Source organism: Harpia harpyja, chromosome 10 (genome assembly GCF_026419915.1).
Source record: "Harpia harpyja isolate bHarHar1 chromosome 10, bHarHar1 primary haplotype, whole genome shotgun sequence".
NCBI classification, from domain to species: domain Eukaryota; kingdom Metazoa; phylum Chordata; class Aves; order Accipitriformes; family Accipitridae; genus Harpia; species Harpia harpyja.
This window is the reverse complement of record NC_068949.1, coordinates 30,103,374-30,122,397: the sequence shown is the minus strand read 5'-3', so window position 1 is coordinate 30,122,397 and position 19,024 is coordinate 30,103,374. Positions and strand designations below refer to the sequence as shown.

Below are 19,024 nucleotides of genomic sequence, written 5' to 3'. Positions count from 1 at the left end.
CGGCAGTCTGTTGGAAATTAGACGATGCTGAAACCCAAGAGAGAAACAATGCAGCCTGTCCCTGGGTGTCACTACCAGACTCACCATGAGAGATTTTAAACAGTTTACACCCAAGACCTCACTGACAATATTAAAGCTGGAGCTGTTTTCAGCCTGTCACGTCCCGAGCAGCTCCCTGTGACAGTACGGGGCGAGACCATTGTCACTAGTGTAGTGCAGACCTGGTAGTATTCCTATACACAGGCTCACAGGGCAGGGCTGGCATTAACCTCAGCTTCCCTCATAAAGCTCCTGGTGAGACAGGATAGCAATTATCCCATAGCAGAACCACAGGACTCACAAGGCGGCTTTTGTGCACAGACATTTTCTCATGCTCATGTCATAGCCTTAAGAGTCCAGCCTTCTCTTGGCACATAGACTCCAAGCAAGGCCAGGACTGTCTCACTACTATCGCACTATTCCCAGGCTCCCCTTGACTCTGTGGCTTTCACAGCTGACTTCAGCTCTCAGCAGTGCTGTCTGCCCACAACATATGGGGAGCTAATACCAAAAAGTTAATGCTGGAGCCAACCATCATACTTCTCTGCTTGTTGAACCTCAGCCTTTACCTAATAACAAATCATAACATTTGAATTTGTCACAGTGCTTTCCACCCATATACTGCCAAGCAGTTTACAGAGATCAGCACCATTAGCCCCATTTCCCCAGATGATGAAAAAGCACAAGCTAGTAGCAAATAGCCAGCCTGATGCTCTGTCGCCTGGACCACCTTGTCTGCTTGTCTGGGAAGCTCTTACGAACCACGGCTCGCAGCACGCTCCCTCCTGTAGAGAGGCAGAGTTCCCAGGGTCCAGGGAGAGAGCAGCATGCTTCAGCTACACCTACTCTTAAATTCATCTTCCATCATTTTGATATACTCTCTCCTGTTCTGCCAGACTAATAGCAACTTGGAGATTACTGGTCTAGTAAAGTATACACACGAGACTTACTGCGAGATCTATCTAGTTCTGCTACAACTTTAAAAACATGGGAAAAATTGAAAATGTCATTTAGGTTAGGAGAAACATGCTGAAAAAGAGGAACACAGGCAGCAGAGCCCCATAGCAGGAAAGAAGGCATTCCCTGTGTTTCCTTCCTGCAGTCCGACTTCAGGGGCGAAGGTAGGAGAAACCAGTAGAGTAAGAGTTGTTCACTACTTTATAAAGGAGTTAGGGACTACCTAACAGCAGTCCTGCTGCGTTTATATATAATCTCTATGAAATACTAGTAAACCTAAAGACTAACCGCTACACCACACCAGAAGTTTGCGAGATGTGGTTTGCAGCAGATTACAATGTAAATTTATAGTTGCAGTCTCCTGAGAAGTAAATGCACAGAAAAGGGTCTCCAAGATCCCTATTTACAGAAGGGCTTCTATTCCGAGCAAGGCTTATGGGATCCAGTTAACATTCTCACAGACACCAAGTGGCCACAACATCAAAAGGTCCTTACATTAGTAGAGAAATTACTAGTCTCTGGAGCTGAGACACACTTTGTAACCTAAAAAGCAACTGTAAAATTACTGTCTTTAACAAGGAGTTCATAGCACAGGGCCAGGTTCTGTTGTAAAACACTATTTTTAAGATGAAATGCACAGGCGTAGTTTCACAGTTGGCTTAACTCATCTGTTTGCTCTGCCACAAAAAGGGACTATCCTACCCCTGCCTTTTACCATAGTTCTACCTTGCGCTTGTACAACTGCAGATTGCTTTTCTAATTTTTATATTTTTTTTCTTTTAATTTTTTTTAACCGGGCTACCCTTCAGATGGGTTAAGTTCTCTGGTCAGGCTGACACAGTCACAAGCACAGTGTGGGAAAGGAGCTTAAGTGGTCTGACCTTTTCATCAGGCAGGGTAGACATAGCTCAACCCAACTTCATGTGTTAAACCACTTGCTAAATTTATTTTCAAACTTGCAACAAATTCATTTCAAAATAAGGTCTTAATTCTCTCTGGCTAATGACAGAATAAATTCTAAACAACAATGCTGTAATGTTCTTTTCTTTTCTTTTCTTTATGGCTTTCATGCTTTTTTGTCACAACAGTATTTCTAAGTCTTGTAAACAGGAACCTGACCACTAGTTTTACCAGAATAAAGTTCTTCTCAGCTTCAGCTGGTTTTGTGTTTACCACAGTCTCAGACAAAGCTGAGAAACAGTAAGCTTCCTATACTATTTCTGGAAAACAAGACTAAATATATAGAAGCTGCAGATCAATTTATTGAGCACATTCAATTCAATGCAAAATTGCAGATTTCCAGTGTTTCCCACAAAGCAGCTGGAGCAGCAACTAAGGGCTGATCTTGGCCAAGAGCAGATGTTCTCCCTGGCAAGAGCTGCCCACTGCCATTCTGGCAAAAAGCAGGTAGGCGGGAGGGACAATTTTCAGCAGAGGAACAAATCCCACTCCATTACCTGTCCCTACCACCAAGCCCATGCTCCATATGGGAGCTCCATGTTCCCTCCCACTGCATGCCTGCTTCCTGGGCTTTGCCATGCTCCATGGATGTTTCCATCCCATCAGCTGTGCTTCAGGGTCTTCAAATTCCCTCCATCCCTCACTTTTGGAGGGGTCTCCCCCCTCTTGCTACAGCCCAGAAGGAAGGTGCAGAGGCTGCTGCCTCCCCTGCCCCCAGCTGCAATGTCACTATTAATGAATGTTAGAAACCACAGCAGCTGTACTGGCAGTTCCTGCCACTCCGCTGTTTTGGGAGCCCTCCGACCCAAGTGTGAAAGCACAGCAAACCAACCAAGGGGTTGAAGTAGTTTCTACATCCTGAGCTGCTGATTCACGTTTTCCAGGCAGTACGCAAAGCTCAAAGGCCAGTGATGGTTTAAGCTTTGGCTGAAAGATTGCAGATAGTTAATGAACAAACAAGCTAATTCTCATTCCTTTGTAAAAATATGTCCATTTTCTTTTCATCCTCTCCCCCAAGAACCACCTGGCATTCACCACATTATATGATCAGGGCAAAGATTCTCAGGAGGATCAGAAACAAAGGGGAGAATACAAATCAAACTAAGAGCCTTTAACTTCTACTTATGCAAAATAAAAATGTTCCCTCAAAGGTGCAAGTCCCAGCCTGTAAACCATTCACACACCCTGTAAGGGTTACATTTTTGTCAGAAGAGACATAGTGTGCAGCTGGATGAAGGTCACAAGGGAGCATGGGACAGTGTGGGTCAGACTGATGGGCACATGTCTTCTCATACCAGAAGCTTAATCACTGCCTACAAAGTACGTTGATGTTACAAGGGGAATTTGAAAGACAATGTGAAGGCAGACAGTGAAGCGGCTCTGCAGATCCTCACGGAAAGCTCTTCCCAAGCTGGAAGGGACCAGTAAGAGCCCTAAAGGGTTCAGACAAGAACTATAACAGGCAGAGTTGTAGCATTGCTGGTGGTGGCTGAGCACTGACAGGGTAGTGACAGCAGTGATCGCAGTGACCGCTGCACTGCCTGCATCACCCTTGAACATGAACAGCCAGGACAGCACAAGGGACAGAGGGATGAGGAGCCCAAAGAGCAGGCTGGGAAACTGATCCTTCCCGCAGCATTTAGGGGGAGCGAATGCACGAGAGGACGTGAGCAGATGAATCTGTTCAGTGTGCACTTAGCCGACTCTGTTCCCTTCCATCTGGTCTCTCAACACTTTTTCCCTTAACTCATTTCTTAATTTGTACTGGTAATGCAGCACTGTTTCAGAGCACAGGGCTGTTTTCGTGTCTCTCCTTGTCTTACAGTGAAGCCCCCCTCCCAATAACTTTAATCTGAGTGACTTTTACCCTTGCCTCCTTCTGTTCTCTCACTTGGGCTGGTGTTGGCTTTCAAGCCAGACAAGCTGAAAGTTATTGAACACCCCCCCCCAGCCCCCCTGCCCCCCAAACCAAACAAGGCTAGGGACAAGGACAGGCGCCTTTTCTCTTCTCTTTTAGCAGCACAGACTTATGTCAAATTACGCCGGCTGTAGAAGTGCACCCTTAGGCTCTGCTGCTCCCCATGTAAGCATACCGGCAACAGCTCTGCAGCTAGGAAACACTGATGGAAATGCCTGCCATAAAACTTCAGCTCTGCTCAGGGAAGGGAAGTTTCCACTGAGCTGAGAGATGAATCCAGCTATCACATCTAGCTGACAAAACCATAAGAAAATACAATTTAAGAAGTGGTCCCCATCTAACTGATCTTTCAGAAAACCAACAGGGGTGCTTCTCTTGTGAAGATGATCCAGAACTTTACTATTTAAGTTTGATCAGCTTCAAGCAATACTAATCCCTTATGGGTTGGCTCCCCAACCAAAGTCTTCTCAGTATCATCTACTTGACCCCAAAGTTCAGCCTAAACACTTCTGTCCTTAACCACATCCTACACCACTTTGAACCAATCATTTCCAAGCTGAGAACCCAGCTCCTGTCTCAACACACTTCAAACCAGATCCAGCTCTGTGGAACACTGTCATTGAGCACTGTACTAGTAAAAAGGTACAATACACCTAGCCAGGGGGTATTAACGCCAAAGTCCAGTTTGCTAGTTGCTGCCAACCCTACAGGTGCTAAAAGTGCAATGTCTTAGGAAAAGAAGACATAACCAAGCCTGATACTTCTGCACCATACTAAGCCATTTATACAACTTAGGAAAGGCCAGAAAGATTATCAGTTATTATAGCTTTTGTAACCCTTCCCTTTTCAGGTGTCCAGCCTCTTAAATTTATTCTTTCTCCTCTAGAAATTCCTTGAGGATTTTCTACATATTTCTGGTAATTACAAGCCAAGAGGCAAACACAGGTTGCAGTGGTACCAATAAAGTTGACTAGAGGACAACCTTCTCCCTCCATGGTAATGCAGCTGTGCATACAATGTAAGAAAGCAAATAAACTGTGAGTTATGGCTTTCACAGATATATATATATATATGTATGCATCCATACACACACCTCTGCATATTTTTTCCAGACAACATTGTCTGGAAATCTTTCTAGTCTATTCAGTATTTGAATGCCCAATTTTCCTCCTGAAGTTGCATTAGCTGTGCTTTTACAAGCTTGGCCTGAAGCCTATTATTTGCTCTTTATGTTTCCAACCACTCTTGGCTTCTTTAGACTTTTTCCTCTGACTTAATTGGTATTTGTACTGGTCCTCCTAGCACTGACAAACTCCATCTGTAAATCAGCAATGATTTTATACTTAGATCATTATTGAAAACGTCTAATGCCATCAGTCCTCTTGCAGAATACCTCTGAAAACACAGCTGTTTAATGATGATTTCCTTTGATAACTATTTTTGAGGTCTGTTGTTATCCAGGTCTTAATCCATCAGTTCATTCTTTGCTGGAGAGTCATAGGGAGACTTTTGTAATCAGAACAACATCAGAAATGCATCTATTGCTGTGGAGCAGTTTAAACATGGGAGATACTCATATTTACTGTTTTCAACCACATTTGCTATTGCTGAAAAATAAAACAAGCACAAATAATTAGTTGGAAAAGAGATCAGATAAAGGACCAGTTGCCTTCCCAGTCCTACACTCATAATCCACCCCCTGGCTATCAAATACCAACCAGGGAGATTAGTTCTTCCAGTTCCCTGTTTGTGAGGTGGTCCTAACCATCAGGGAAGTGAGGCTTTAGAAGTCCCTTAACTTACAGCCCAGATTTATTCAATATTCACTCAGTTTTTAAGAATACTTTTTTTTTCCCCTAGAACTTTGATGAGCCTCCAGCCTCATTTGAAGAAATAAATCAAGAAGAGGATATTAATAGTGATAACATGCATAAGACAAAATGCAGCCTGTTTTTTCCAAATGAGAATCACACCAGGCTTGTTTGACATCTGTTTTGTTAAGTCAGCTGACTTACTTTGTAAACAAAAAAAGCCTTCAAGAAAGCAAAGAGAAATGAAATGGTCTATCAGTACTTAAAATTCTCTCCCCTCCCCTTCCCCCTTATAAATTCATTCTCTAGCCAAGTTCCAAACCCAAAAGGAACATATTCCTTGAAGTTGTTGCTGCAGACTCTTGTAGGTGGGACCATCTCCGTTCTAAGATGCAGATTAACATGTTTGCTTGAGGAGACCACATGAACTCACAGGTTTGCTTCCATCTAGGATGAGTAATTTCCTTTTTGATGCATTCATTCCCGTTATCCATTTTGACAGTGCTATCCACTTCAACAATATTATTCTGAAAGCTACTTTAACAAGTCTTATCCTCTACAAAACCAAAAGAATATGATCAAACTAGCTATTAAAACTTGATGACTGGGGAGATCTATCCAGTAATTTAGATAGAACTGATGTCAAACTAAATTGGAAACAGTTCTCTAGGTTACCCACCATTACACTGCTGGGATATTGGGTCAAGAATAGCACCCTTCCCATTGCCTGGAATATCCTTAGTGTTCTACTCTAGTTTGTTGAAAACTAACATCATTGCACATAGATCTTCTCAGTAACTATTTGACACATTTAATTTCAAATTGTTACAAAACTTTATTGCCCCCCTTCCCCCAATGTTAATCTACAAACCAGTCTACTTACTTAGTTATAATACTTCCATTAAATATTCCTTCATATCAGAATTCATTCCCCCCCCCCAAATCTGGAAAAGTATTTAACCAACACTTCTGTGGTTTTTTTTCTGCGTCATCATTAAAATCTTACCCTCTCCACCTCCATAAGGATTATGCAATTGCTAGATATACATTATTTTGTTCCTAAGGGACACAGAATGCCTCCTTTGAATTGTGCTTGGTCCTGCTAACTTTAGATTTTCCCCTGACATCTTCACTGTCTCTAAATAATCTTCTCCAATTCACAGCCTGTATTTTCTATCAGATGTTCTCCATTTCCTCTTTGTCCACTTCCTTTCCATTTATTTGTGTTAACTTCTATTTGCTGCCTTCACTGCCTGAGTGAACTAGCCAAAGTCATCCTTATTCTTGGTTTTGGAGTGCTGGTCAGTATGTATTCTTTAAATTTGTAATCTTCATTCACATTCCTTTACTTCTCCCCCCCCCCCCCCCCATCAGATTTTGCTTTATTACCGTTCCATACTGGAAAAATCACCGGTCCATAGAGAGCAGTCATCTGACAGCGGTGATTAATTCATCTTGTATATAGATAGCTCCAAACCAGAGTTACTACCTTTTGTTCAGTTCAGTACCTTTTATGTTAAAATTGATACATTTTAGAAGGTTTACTGCTTTTTACTGCTGTCTGCATGAGATCAGTATTGTGCTTTCTCCAGACTGAAGCCCTGCCATATATTTTTCAGTAACATATTTTTCAGACTGTCACACTTTCTGCCCAGGAAGGTATTCATACTGATCATTGATACAATCTGTTGCTCTGTAGCACCCCAAACAGAATTTCTTCCTTGGCTGTGTTAGCATATTGATCCAAATTTCAAGGCAGAGCTGACAGTATCAGTATTTAAAATACAGGCTTCCTAAAACTGAAGAGTAGCGTTTCAAGCCTGTTTGTTACTGTCCCTCTGGACAAGACTCCCAGGAAACAGTCCCTAATAATACCTTTCTGATGAAGGGACATGCCCTCAGTGTGCATTTGTGTCTCATTTCAAGGTGGAAACTTTCCTACTAGTTGATAGATTCTGCCTGTCCTGGACTCTCCCTTGTTGAACCTATTGATTGCTGCCTCTGGAAGGCATACTGCAAGGCGTTTTCAAAAACACTGCCTCATGTTTTCTTCTCCCCCCCCCCCCCAAAATGCGGTTTCTTGCTATTTATTGCACTAATTTTCATTAGGCTCTTGCAAGACGACTTGCATGTTCTGCAGGTTGGCCCATTCTGACACCAACACTGCCTCTTCTGCAATTAGCTCGAGCACTAACTGTCCGTTTTCTTCAGTTTCCTTCTGCCTCTTTAAAATTCCACTCTCTTAAAGAAGTCTCCTTTGGTCCTCTGCTAAATCAGTTCTCATCATCTAAGTTTCTTCCCTGTGATTCCTCACCTCACTAGAAAAGGCATCTCCGTTCATGCATTACATTTCATTTTTGGAATGAAACTTTTTAAAGACTGGTTTCAAAGCTATTCTTAACTCCCTCCTCAGCAGAGGCAAATTTTTTCTAAGTATTTCCAGCTTTACTCATGACTGCATAAACTAATGAGCTAACCTTCTCCTGCCAGTCTTTGCTTTAGATTTTGATGTATGTCAGATTGAGAAAACACTTCTTCCCCTCAAACACCATTCATTACATTCTATGAAGTTAAAAACTTGGAGAGATCTAGTTTACCATTTTATTTATTCCAAAGGAAAAAAAAAAATCACATTTTGATTCCCTGTTGTCGTAACAATGATAAATGAGAGACTTCCACCTAGTTCTGAACAAGAAACTATCAAAATAGTGGAAACTATTACCCCTAAGCTTCCCACTCCATTTAAAGGCCAAGTTTCTGCCCAGATCTTTTTCCAGTTTATTGCTTCTTGCCTATTTGTCCGAGTTCCTGCTTTGTGTTTAGAAGTGCCGCACAGAGCCCAGTACTGTCAGCAGTATAGAAAAATGGGGCCGTATTGCAGAAGTTGCTGTAAGCAGAGGGTAAGACACCCAGATAGGCAAAAGCTGATACTAAACTAGGAAATGTTTCTGCCAAACGTTAAGTGTGACAAGTGCTGCTACGTGCACCGTGCCAGCTGTTTATAAAAGGCAAACGCTGGTACAAGACGTGTATCTCGTAGAAAAATTACGGTGCAATAAGCATGTCCAGCTAATGCCGAGCCCCTCTCCCGATCCCCAGGACCGCGGTTACGGCGAGAGGGCTTGCCAGGCTGCCAAGTGGGGAATCCCCCTCTGCCCTGCGCTCTCCCGAGCCGCTTCTGGCCCCGAGCCCACGCACCGAGAGCCCCTCGTACCCAGCACAGCAATTCTTCCAACCTCGGAGCTATCGCTTTCCACCGCGGCTTCCTAGCAGCCGATACTTGCACTGAGTTTTTGCTCTTTTAAAATTTTTTTCTTTTTCTCCCTTTCGTCCTCCGAGTGCGGTTCTCGGCGCCGCGGGAGCTCGGCCCCGGCGCCGCGGGCTGCAGCCGGGGAGTCACCGCCGGCTCTTCCCCTGCGCGGCGAGGGAGGGAATCCCTCGCACTGACGCGGCCGAACTTCTGCCAGACGCCGGCGCGGAGCCTCTGCTCCCGCCCGCCCCGCACCGCCCCGGGACCCGCCAGCCCGCGGCCACCTCCAGCTGCCCCCGAGCAGCCGCCTCCCCCCTTCCCGGGCACCCCGGTCACAAGTTGACATCGTCCCTTCAGAAGCGGCCAGCACTCCAAAGGCTTGAAGATGATGTCAGCCGGGGGGGAGGACTGCGGCAAGGCTGCACCCACCCAGGCGAGCCCCCGCCGCGGAGCCTTCGCCCACCGCCGGCAGCGCTCCGCGGGCGCGGAGGGAGGGACGCGCCGCCCGGGGATGCCGCAGCCGCAGCTCCCTCCTGACTGGCAAATCTGACGGAGCTCCTCATGAATATGCACAGCCCCCCCCCCCCCCTCCAGCGCCGGCCGCGGGATGCCGACACCCCGGGGAGCCCCGCCGAGCCCCCCCCCCCCCGCCCCGCGCCCCCTCGCCGGGGGTCAGGGCGGCTCTCGGAGATCAGCGGTTCGCTTCTGTCCTTACCCTTTGGCTCGTCCATCAGTGCCGGTGCGCGCTCCCTCCTCTCTCTCTCTCTCCCCCACTCTTCCTCTCTCAGCCTCTGCCGGCTCTGAGCTGCCTTAGCGAGAGGTGCTCATGAAAATGGGCGCTTTAGTGGTCCATGGCTGTGGGAGGGGTTAGCTCAACTCTACATGACTCAATCCATCTAACTTGCAGGCTGACCTCCCGCTTTCCTTAAAGCCCAGATTACCTCAGAGTTGCCGCGTTACCAGCACCTTGGGCTCCTCCGCCGGGTCGGAGGGTCCCGCCCGGCCGGGGGGGCTACCCCAGGGAACGGCCGCCGCTGGCTCCGCGGGGGCCGTGCTCTGAAGCGGGACTGCGTCGCTGGCTCCGGGGGGGAGAGATCATTTTGGCTGCAGAGAGAAAGTCTTTTGTTAGGTTGGTTTTCTTTTTTTTTTTTTCTTTTTTTCAGTTGCATAAGACTGAGCAGATACCAGCGAGGTGCATGAAGAGAACTGTCCTGAGAAAAGATGACCTTCTTCATTTCCAGATAGGGAGTCCAGCCCACAAAAAAACCAATGCCAAAACAAGCAACAAACCATGGAAGGAGATACACTTGCAATAACTGCTGACAAGTTACCTCCTGCAACTACCTGCCCCACAGAATGAGTTCGTACCTCTGGTTGCATCTCCTGGGGATCTTCAGGAAAAAGCCAGTTTTTGGGCTACTTGCCAGGAAGGCCTGAAGGGACACCTCTCCTGCCCCCCCATCCCCACTGCCTTTTATCCCTGCTGAGCCCCTGTGCACTTCCCAGGTTGACTCCACGCAAATAAGAAATACAGGACAGCACTGGAGGAGTCTCAGCAACTTTTCTCTATAGCCTCCGATATTCAGGCCCTTTCCGGGCACCACATATGCCCCCATGCTCCCGCCTACAGATCTGCCAGCCTCCCACTCCAAAGGAAGTTGCCAACCACCCTGGCTCTTTCACTTCCCTCTCAGAGCAGGGGCCACCAACTTCCCAGCGCCTGGGGCTCTTCCCCCTCCCCAGGCACCTTCCCCACTGGTCAGCCAGAGCTCCCCACTGGTCACTGGAGCACTGGCCACCACCACCTGCAGCCAGCTGCCATGCCCTGCCTGTGCCACAGCCCGCTCCCCCTCTGAGGCATCACTTTTACCAACTCTCCTTCCTGCTCCTGGGGCTTCTCTTTGCAGCCAGACAGGTGGACATGCTGCCCTGCAGCCAGACATCATCCAGCCCTGTGCCCCGCCCCCCCAGCTTCCAGAGATCTTGCCCTGAGGAGAGGCAGCAAGAGCAGAATCCTGATGCTTAGGACCTGGAGAGCCACATCTGGACATGGGGTTTCAAATCCCTTCCATTGCAGTCCCATCCCAAACAAAGATCAGTTCTTCCTCCTTCACAAACATTGACATAGCCTGTATTACTGCAATCTCATAAGACAACACTCCTGTTTATAAATCTTTCTGGGAACAGGAAAACAGGGATCTACAAAATAAAACAATCTACATAATTAAGGCTTTAGGGAGTTAAATTCTTTCTGAATTATTGTCAGCTTTGGTTCAAAAGCTGAGGAGCAGTGTTTCAGCAGACAAAATTGAAGGTGGACTGTAAGTGATTGTCATCTTATTCAGAAAAATTGGCCTGGGCAGCTCAAGTAAGGGAGAGCTGACCTTACCTCTAATGATAACAGGCCAACATTTTGGAAGGATTTAGCATAGCAGAAGTAATTACATTGGTCACCTTGACACCAATTCTTTTAAAAATATAAGCATAGCTGATACAATGCCCAGTTAATAAATGCAACTTTAGAGGTCTTCGCTGTAATTCATACCAACTGCACAGATTTATCAGTAAGAAGTACTGCTGACTTTTTTTTTTTAAAAACATGACTGATAAAAGTACTAGTGTTTATGTACCAATCACACTGACTTCTGCAAAGAATACTTGCTGGTAGCGTGTCATCACAGGAAATAAATCAGTTATATAAAAAATTCCACACAGTAAATTAATTAAATCCCACTTAAAGGTAGTTTTAAAAAAGATAGAGTTGGAATTTAGGACTGATTTTCAGATGGCTGTGTTTAGACTCACTGTCTCTACAGCTAGAAACTCAAGAAGCTCAGTCAGCTGGGCTTATCAAAGAGCTCACCTAAGGGCTGAGGAGTCCAAATTTAACGAGTGGAAGATATCTACAGGCCCCCCTCAGAGAAAGATAGACACGACCCAACACCATGTCTAACACCTCTTATGGATGCTCGAACTGACCCATTTCACATCCTTTAAAACTGCATATGTACCTGACAAACTACAACAAGCTCTTTTATACAAGTCAGCAACCGTTTTTTTTTTTGTTTGAGGAAGTTCAGCTTTAAACTGAGACAGACGAAACCTTTATGGGGAAGGACAGGACATCATTAGTCAGTGACCATCAAACACGCAGCAGCGTTTTCACACAAGAGGAAGTCGTCACCTGGAGCGTAAGGGCCCCGTGGGGAAGGGTTGCTATGACCCGTGATGGTTATAGTCTAGTACACCTAAAAACATCCAGGTCCTTCACAGAGCTGCAGGGAACAGATTTCCGAGTTGAAGATGATCTACTTTAAGTGGCAGCCTGATAAAAACATGAATAATATTGCCGCAGCTACAGGAGTAGAGAACAGTGCTGCATGCTATTTTGCAGCCATTCGGTTTAGCTGTAAGAGACAGGGATGAAACAAACTTTCCCCCTTTGACTGTGACAGAGGAGGGGAAGGGTGGACTTTGTAGCCTCATGGGACGTGAGATGCAGACTTCCTCCTCCACAGAGGGTCAGATCCAGATTTGGCAGAGCAGTTTGGTTCTGCGTGCTGATCCTCCTGCCTCTGGGCAAACGTCTGACTGCAATCCACAACCTAGCAAAGGGCAACAGCCGGTTCTGTGTCGCAGTCATTTCCATAAGAAAACAAATCAGGAAAAAAAAAGCAGCCCCGGAGGCAAGCATTTGTACTCAGATAAGGCTCCAGACAGTGTGAGGAGGAAGCTTGAAAACACAGAAATAAAAAGAGGAAACTAGAGAGCTCAGGATGTAGTTTCCACACATCTTGAGCATGGGGGCAAGAGTAGCAAAACAGAGGAGTGCCACTCTTCTAGGACAAAAACAAGCATCCTGTGCAACTCTGGAGGAACAAATTTTATCTTAAATATCAATCTTCTTCCTAGCCATAGTAAGAGCTTAGTCTCAGTCATATTGCTCCTCTAAGTTTACACAAGCTGTGTGTGTGTTTGCCTGTGTCTAAAAACATGAAACTTCAGAGATGTCTAGAATTAGCCGTTTTGCAGACGAGGTATGCTGCCTTTGGGACTCAGAAAAGGAGCAAGAGTGAGTCAGCACTGGGACATATTAGCTTCATTTCCAGCAAATGGGAGACAGAAGGGACCGAAGTGATAACGCTTGAATCCAGGGCCAGAAACTCGGCTTTGGGACAGGGAAAGAAACAGCCATAGGAAAAGAGCGTCAGGGAGCTTGGGAACAAACCTACAGACATTAGAAACATAAGTAGCTTGTTTCCACAGAAAGAATTGGTATGAAAACATCTGAAATACTTTAAACAGAAACAGGCCGTCCCATCACCAATCTCAAGAACGATATCGAAGCAATCCACGTCTGCGTTTGCTTAGGGCCACAGCCTGGGAGTATTTAGATGATGACATATCACTCACCTATGTTTAAGCAACAGAGTGGAATGGCAGCTTTGAGAAACTTTGCGTGTAAACACTGGCCTTAGCAGAGATAGGCTGAATATTCCTCAGGCTTTCCTAGATATTCAGTCCCAGTGTGCTGGTTCCTGTCACCACCTACCAGCTGGCAGCCCTGGGAAGCAGGGCAGCAGGTACCCAGCCCTCCATCCGCAGCAAGACAGTGAACATAAATTGCTGGGACCAGAGGAAGCAGAATTCCCTACAGAAGGATGTTGATTCAAGAGATTAGGACAGCTTCCTTCTGGAAAGGAAGGCAGAGAAGAGGGGCCAGGCGTTAGAAAAAGACAAATAACCAAAAGCACTAATGGTGCCAAGATGTGTGGTTGTTTTTTGGGGTTTTTTTTAAACAGCTTTTGGTTCCTTGGCCCACTCATCCCACACTGCAATTGCCTCAGACTTGACAGTTTTCACAACACTGTAGGCCAAGTCCTCCCCACACCTCCAGGTTCCTCTGCAATAGCTGAAGTTCAAATGTTTAATTTAGATACCCAAAACACTGCCTTTGTGAAAAGCAAACCTCTTGCATGACTCCTGAAGAAACAGACAAACAAGCAACAAGCTATACAATATTTGTCTATGCACACTGCGCATTATTTTTACAGAATGCAATTTTCTGAAAAAGGAAAAATTACTTTTGGTATTTAGGTAAAAAGGTGAGATGACCTTTAGCTTCATCGTGCTGCAAACAAGTATTGCTCCTTAGCCTTAAAATTATGAAATGCATTATCTATAAAACTGACTTAAGTTTCTTTCCTTCATCCTAATTCTTTGTCTTGGTTTAAATATTTGTAACCCCCTTCTCAGAGGATGCCACTATGCTGTCTCTACACTGGTATTCCCAGATCTTGTTACCCAAAACCTGTGTATCACCTCTAAGATAACACCTTTTTTACTGCATTTCTTCTCCACCTTTTTTTATTCATCAGTAAACATTACTATCTCCCCTATCATTCAGCTCCAGTAGAAGTCTCTTACATTTTTTTGCTGCTTCTTGCATCAGACTGTATCTCTATTGCTGGTTCCTCTTCCACTTTAATGTAATTTCCTCAGAGATTCCAATGTTATTTTGTTTTGAAGTGCAACAGATAAAACCATCTAGCTTGTCTGTTATTCAACTACTACCCTGTCATCATCTCTGCTGTTTTCTTCTCCATTCATGTTAAAGTTTCATAGCCTTTGCTCATCTCTGTTATTTTTGTGATACAGGGATCATAGTGCTCAGATGACACATCTTCAGAGCAACCTCTTAATTAGTTATTTGCTGTCTTTGTGTGATCACTACAAGACTGATAACAGAGGTAATGATGTTCACTGAAACTGGCAAAAAAAAGAGTTCCTGTCTTTCTTTGTAGAGGTGAATCACTTTTCTAGTTAATTTGTTAGGTTTGTTCCTCTAAACAGTCACAGCTATTGAAGACAAATTGTATTTTTACAAAGTAAATGAAACAAGTTAACACCCTTATTGTTGAAAATCCACAAAACTTCAACAAAACATGCAAACAAGTTCCCACACTCAGCCTCAGAATAACAGAAGCAACATGAATGAATGATGGGCACTAAAATGTCATTTGAAAGAAGCAGTACCAAAGGCCCATTCTCTAACACTTTAAAATGCCAGCCTAGTATACATATTCATTAGCAAATTATCTATTAGGTGTAACTCCATAACAGGCTTGCAATAAGATATTCTATAGGTTCAACAGACTTTCAATACTATTTTCTCATAATATCATTAAAGACTATCACTACCTTTATTTAACTTTACAGAGACACATTAACGTACTAAAAGCAAAACCAATTAGGCTTCATAAGCTCTACAAGTTAGTGTAAAAAAAAAAAAGTATATTCTAAAAAGTTAACAGGTCATATTGCTCATTATCCAAGTACCTAGTTAGCAGAATACCAGTTGCTCTTTCTGCTCAGGTTATTTCATGCACCTAATATTTTACCCGTGTCAGGTGTAAAAATTCTAAACCAAATTACAGAGGCTCTTCAGTTTGCTTGGTAATTTTAATAAAACCATCACAGTCCCAAACATAGACAACACCCTGCCCTATAAGTCTGCTTCTCAGATCATTAGTCATATTTATAGAGCACATCAGTACTCCCCTGCTGGCAGAGCTTTTTCCTTCCAAGCAACTGGGAATAGAGCTAGGCAAAACTATTATTATTGGTTTTTAGCAAATACACTAGTGTTGGTGGTATTTCTGATTCCTTTGATCTTTTATTTTATGGTTTGCATCTTTTAATATCTTCCTATTGTTTTATCTGACAGGAGTGGCAGACAATCCCTAAATAATGGCTTACCAAAGCAAAAATTCCCAACTTTCTGATGCTCCCACAGAGCAGGGAGCCCTCCCTGGCTACACAGGACAGAGTTCTCAGCAGCACCTAACAGCCACCTTTATCTCTTAAATCTCACTTTTCATGTTATGGGGCCACCAATACAAAGAAAAGAAAGGAGTGCTGTGAAGTAAAATAGTTGAGGCTTATGAAAAGGGATTCCACTAAAAGAAGAAAATGAAGAAAATCAGGGAAGATATCCTCAAAGCTCTAAGAGGATGTAACAGAAAAAAAAAATAGAGAAGAAAGAAGTGTCAGAAAAATCAGCAGTAAATATGCCATGAATTGATAAGGGAAGACAGTGAGCACCAGTTGCCCTGTCTAACAAACAGAACTTCAAAATACCTCCCAAACTTAGTAAATTTCAGAAAGAAAATAAGAAAAATAAATTAGCTACATGCATGTAGGCCTTGAATAATTGCTATCTTAAGACTGAAGAATGGAGACAGTTGTATTACTAGCTCTTCTATATGGTTTTATGACCAAAATTAATTTTTGTCCTGTTAAATCTTAGTTTATCACGCAACACACTGGTAGCTAAGACAAAATTAATATGTAAGTCACCCCAAAGCAGCTACTTTCAAAAGAGAACTGTACGTATATAGATCAGATTAAGTCACTCAATCTTAATATTTGTTCAAAAGGATAAAAGCAGACAGAATGTGGAAAATATGCATAAAATGAAAAAGAATAACTTTAAAAGAAATACTTTTTTCAATGCCTGAATTCAGCCTGACTACCCACTACCCACTCACCCTCTGTTAAGTGATTTGTTCTTTAATAAGTGAGCATCTGCAGAGGAAAACCAGTGGCAGCATTGTCCATCAGATATCACTTAGTAGCAGAAGAGAAGCTGACCACATCCATCCAGAGGGACTATCTGAAGACAGCAGTGAAAAGGGAGGTATCTTAAAAATCCCAAGCATCTCTAATTTGCATATGTTTGTTAACCATAGCCATAAATATACCCATGGTAATTCAGCCCACCTGGTTTGCTATGTTCTAGAAGCATAACATGTTCTCCCTTCCAACAGAGCTACGGAAAGTAGGCTTTGCTTTGGGAAATAAGTAAGCACCACTTTGTGTTGGACTATTTACTACCCTTCACCGAAAGGGAAACCACTAAATCTTTGCAACTGTAAAAACCTGCTGCCCTGTTTACACCCCACCTCACTTCAGCACATGCCTGTTCTGAGTTTATGCATGTCCAGGAGCACCATCGAGAACTATCTATAGAGATGCGATTTCCTCAGATATTTCCAGGCTTGCTTTCAGATCCTCACTATGAGATTTTCTTCCATGTGAATTTATATATGCTTTGCATGACTTTGGATACAAGCATTTCAGTGTGGTCATCTTTATTTAGTCTCTGGGAGGTTTCATGTTCTCTTTTTTAGTTTTACACTTCAACAGACTGACAAAAATGGGGAAAAAAAGGACAGAGACTTCAATGTCATGCTGAATTTTAGGAAGTGGTATATCTTAATTTACTGGTGATTGACATTTATTAATGCCACAGGTTCTAGTATTTTCGCTTTATATAGTCATCTTCACCCCATTTCAATTCTCTTTGAATTAGCAGAAAGGATTAAGTAACTGTTTGAAGCAAAACAATTTATTTTTTTGTACTTGCATTGATTTATAAATTTGGAAAAAGGTTAAGTCTGATTATTTCCAGCTGCATCAAGCTTCACACTCAATCCTAAATTGGGAAACTAACTTGTAATTTTATGAAATACAGAATTTGTGCATATATTAACAAAGGAGAATCAGTCTGGGGTCCATAGATTTATGTATATCAACTGCATCATAGAAATGGCTTTCCAATCCTTCTGTTTCTCTCTCAGTGAGCTTCCCTTTTCCACCACCAACTCCAAGTGATTAACTTCAATACCGTGTTCCTTATCCAGTCTATATCTGTAATGAAGGTACAGATCTGTGCCCTTAATAAATACGCCTATGTAATTTCAAAGCATATTTACCTTTTTCTCCTTGAGCTGTTCTATGTACTGAAATGTATGCTTTAGTCATTCAGCATGCAGGAAGCATCTTTCATCCACTTTCTCCATGAACACATCTCTAACTTGGCATCCAGTTTAAACTGTCATTTGTATTGTCGGTGTTTTCCCATATAATCTCAACAGTGTCTTAACCTACTTAAATGTGTAAGTATATTCTTATCCAACAGTCTTGGCTCTAGGAATAGCCTTTCTACATCTCCCAGCATCATCAGATGGCTGAGTCTTTTCAAACCGAAAGTATTTTTTTCAGAAGTTAAATATATCAAACTGTCTCATTCTGTCATTAAATCATTAACTCTCCAAACCTTCAACCTGTCTGACTACAAGAGCACCAATAGATAATTGATCTAATGGATTTTATTTAATGAACTATTTTCTACAATAGTTATTTCAGTATTTTTCAGTATTATTTCAGTATATTTGACATAGTTATTTCAGTATTTGCCCCAAGCATACTTTCGGAAAAGGAAGTTACAAGGGGGATGAAATTCTGTGAATAAGTATGCAGAAGGAAAGATTTAGGTCTTAAAAAAATACTCCCAACTGAAAAGACTGATGAAGGACTAGACAGGTATGCTTGACTGTCTTTTTAAGGAATTCCTGCACAAGAGTTTCTTTTCCAAGGAAACTTACCACATGTCAAAAGCTCTTGCACAACCCACTGCGGCACAGGGTTCTTTTGCCTCACAAATTAGATACCTTAACTAGCTTAGTTACAAATTAGCAGACTCAACTCAGTCCTCATTTGCAGACAAAATCCTATTATTTGTGTGGTGCTCGCTACCCTTTCCCAAGCATGCTTATCACACTTGGAATAAGGAATTAACCACCCATTCAGATCCTGCTGGTGATATTTCCAGCAGGTATTTCATTCTACGGCAGCAATTGGCATTCACGAAGCAAAAAGCTTATACCATCATTGGCAGCCTTGGGTGACACTCAGGTCAGGAGGGTGGCACGGCTGGAGCAGGACCAGGCCCGCTCAGGAAGGGATGCGGAGCGAGAGGCAGGACATCAGCTGCCGCATCCCAGCTCAGCCCTCGCCAGCACCGGTCCCAGCAAGGCCCTGCAAGGGATGGATAACCACTGACTGTCAAAAGCAGTCATTTGTGAGCAGGTATCAATTTAAAAACTCTGCAGGACAAATAGCTGACACATGCAGCAGTCTGGCTGTCATGCTTTTAGGATAGCAGTTCTGTTATCTGGATCACAGGCTTTCAGCAGGCCTTCATGTTACCTAGCCCTTATGGAATTAATTAAACATTCAAATACA

The 19,024-nt window shown here is 43.5% G+C and overlaps 1 protein-coding gene across 2 annotated transcripts in view; it reads right to left on the bottom strand.

Moving 5' to 3' along the window:
• Nucleotides 1–10,009, bottom strand: part of ENTPD1 (ectonucleoside triphosphate diphosphohydrolase 1) — a 34,540-nt gene extending 24,531 nt beyond the window's left edge. The window contains exon 1 of one of the 2 annotated variants that reach the window (XM_052799006.1): nucleotides 9,877–10,009. Coding sequence is in view for 1 of the 2 variants with exons in the window: in XM_052799002.1 (XP_052654962.1) it covers nucleotides 9,651–9,666 (16 nt within the window). In the remaining variant the exon portion in view is untranslated. Of the gene's footprint in view, nucleotides 1–9,650; nucleotides 9,814–9,876 lie in introns of those variants that run through there. The other variant, XM_052799002.1, reaches the window with a different exon arrangement.
• Nucleotides 10,010–19,024: the final 9,015 nt, after the last annotated feature.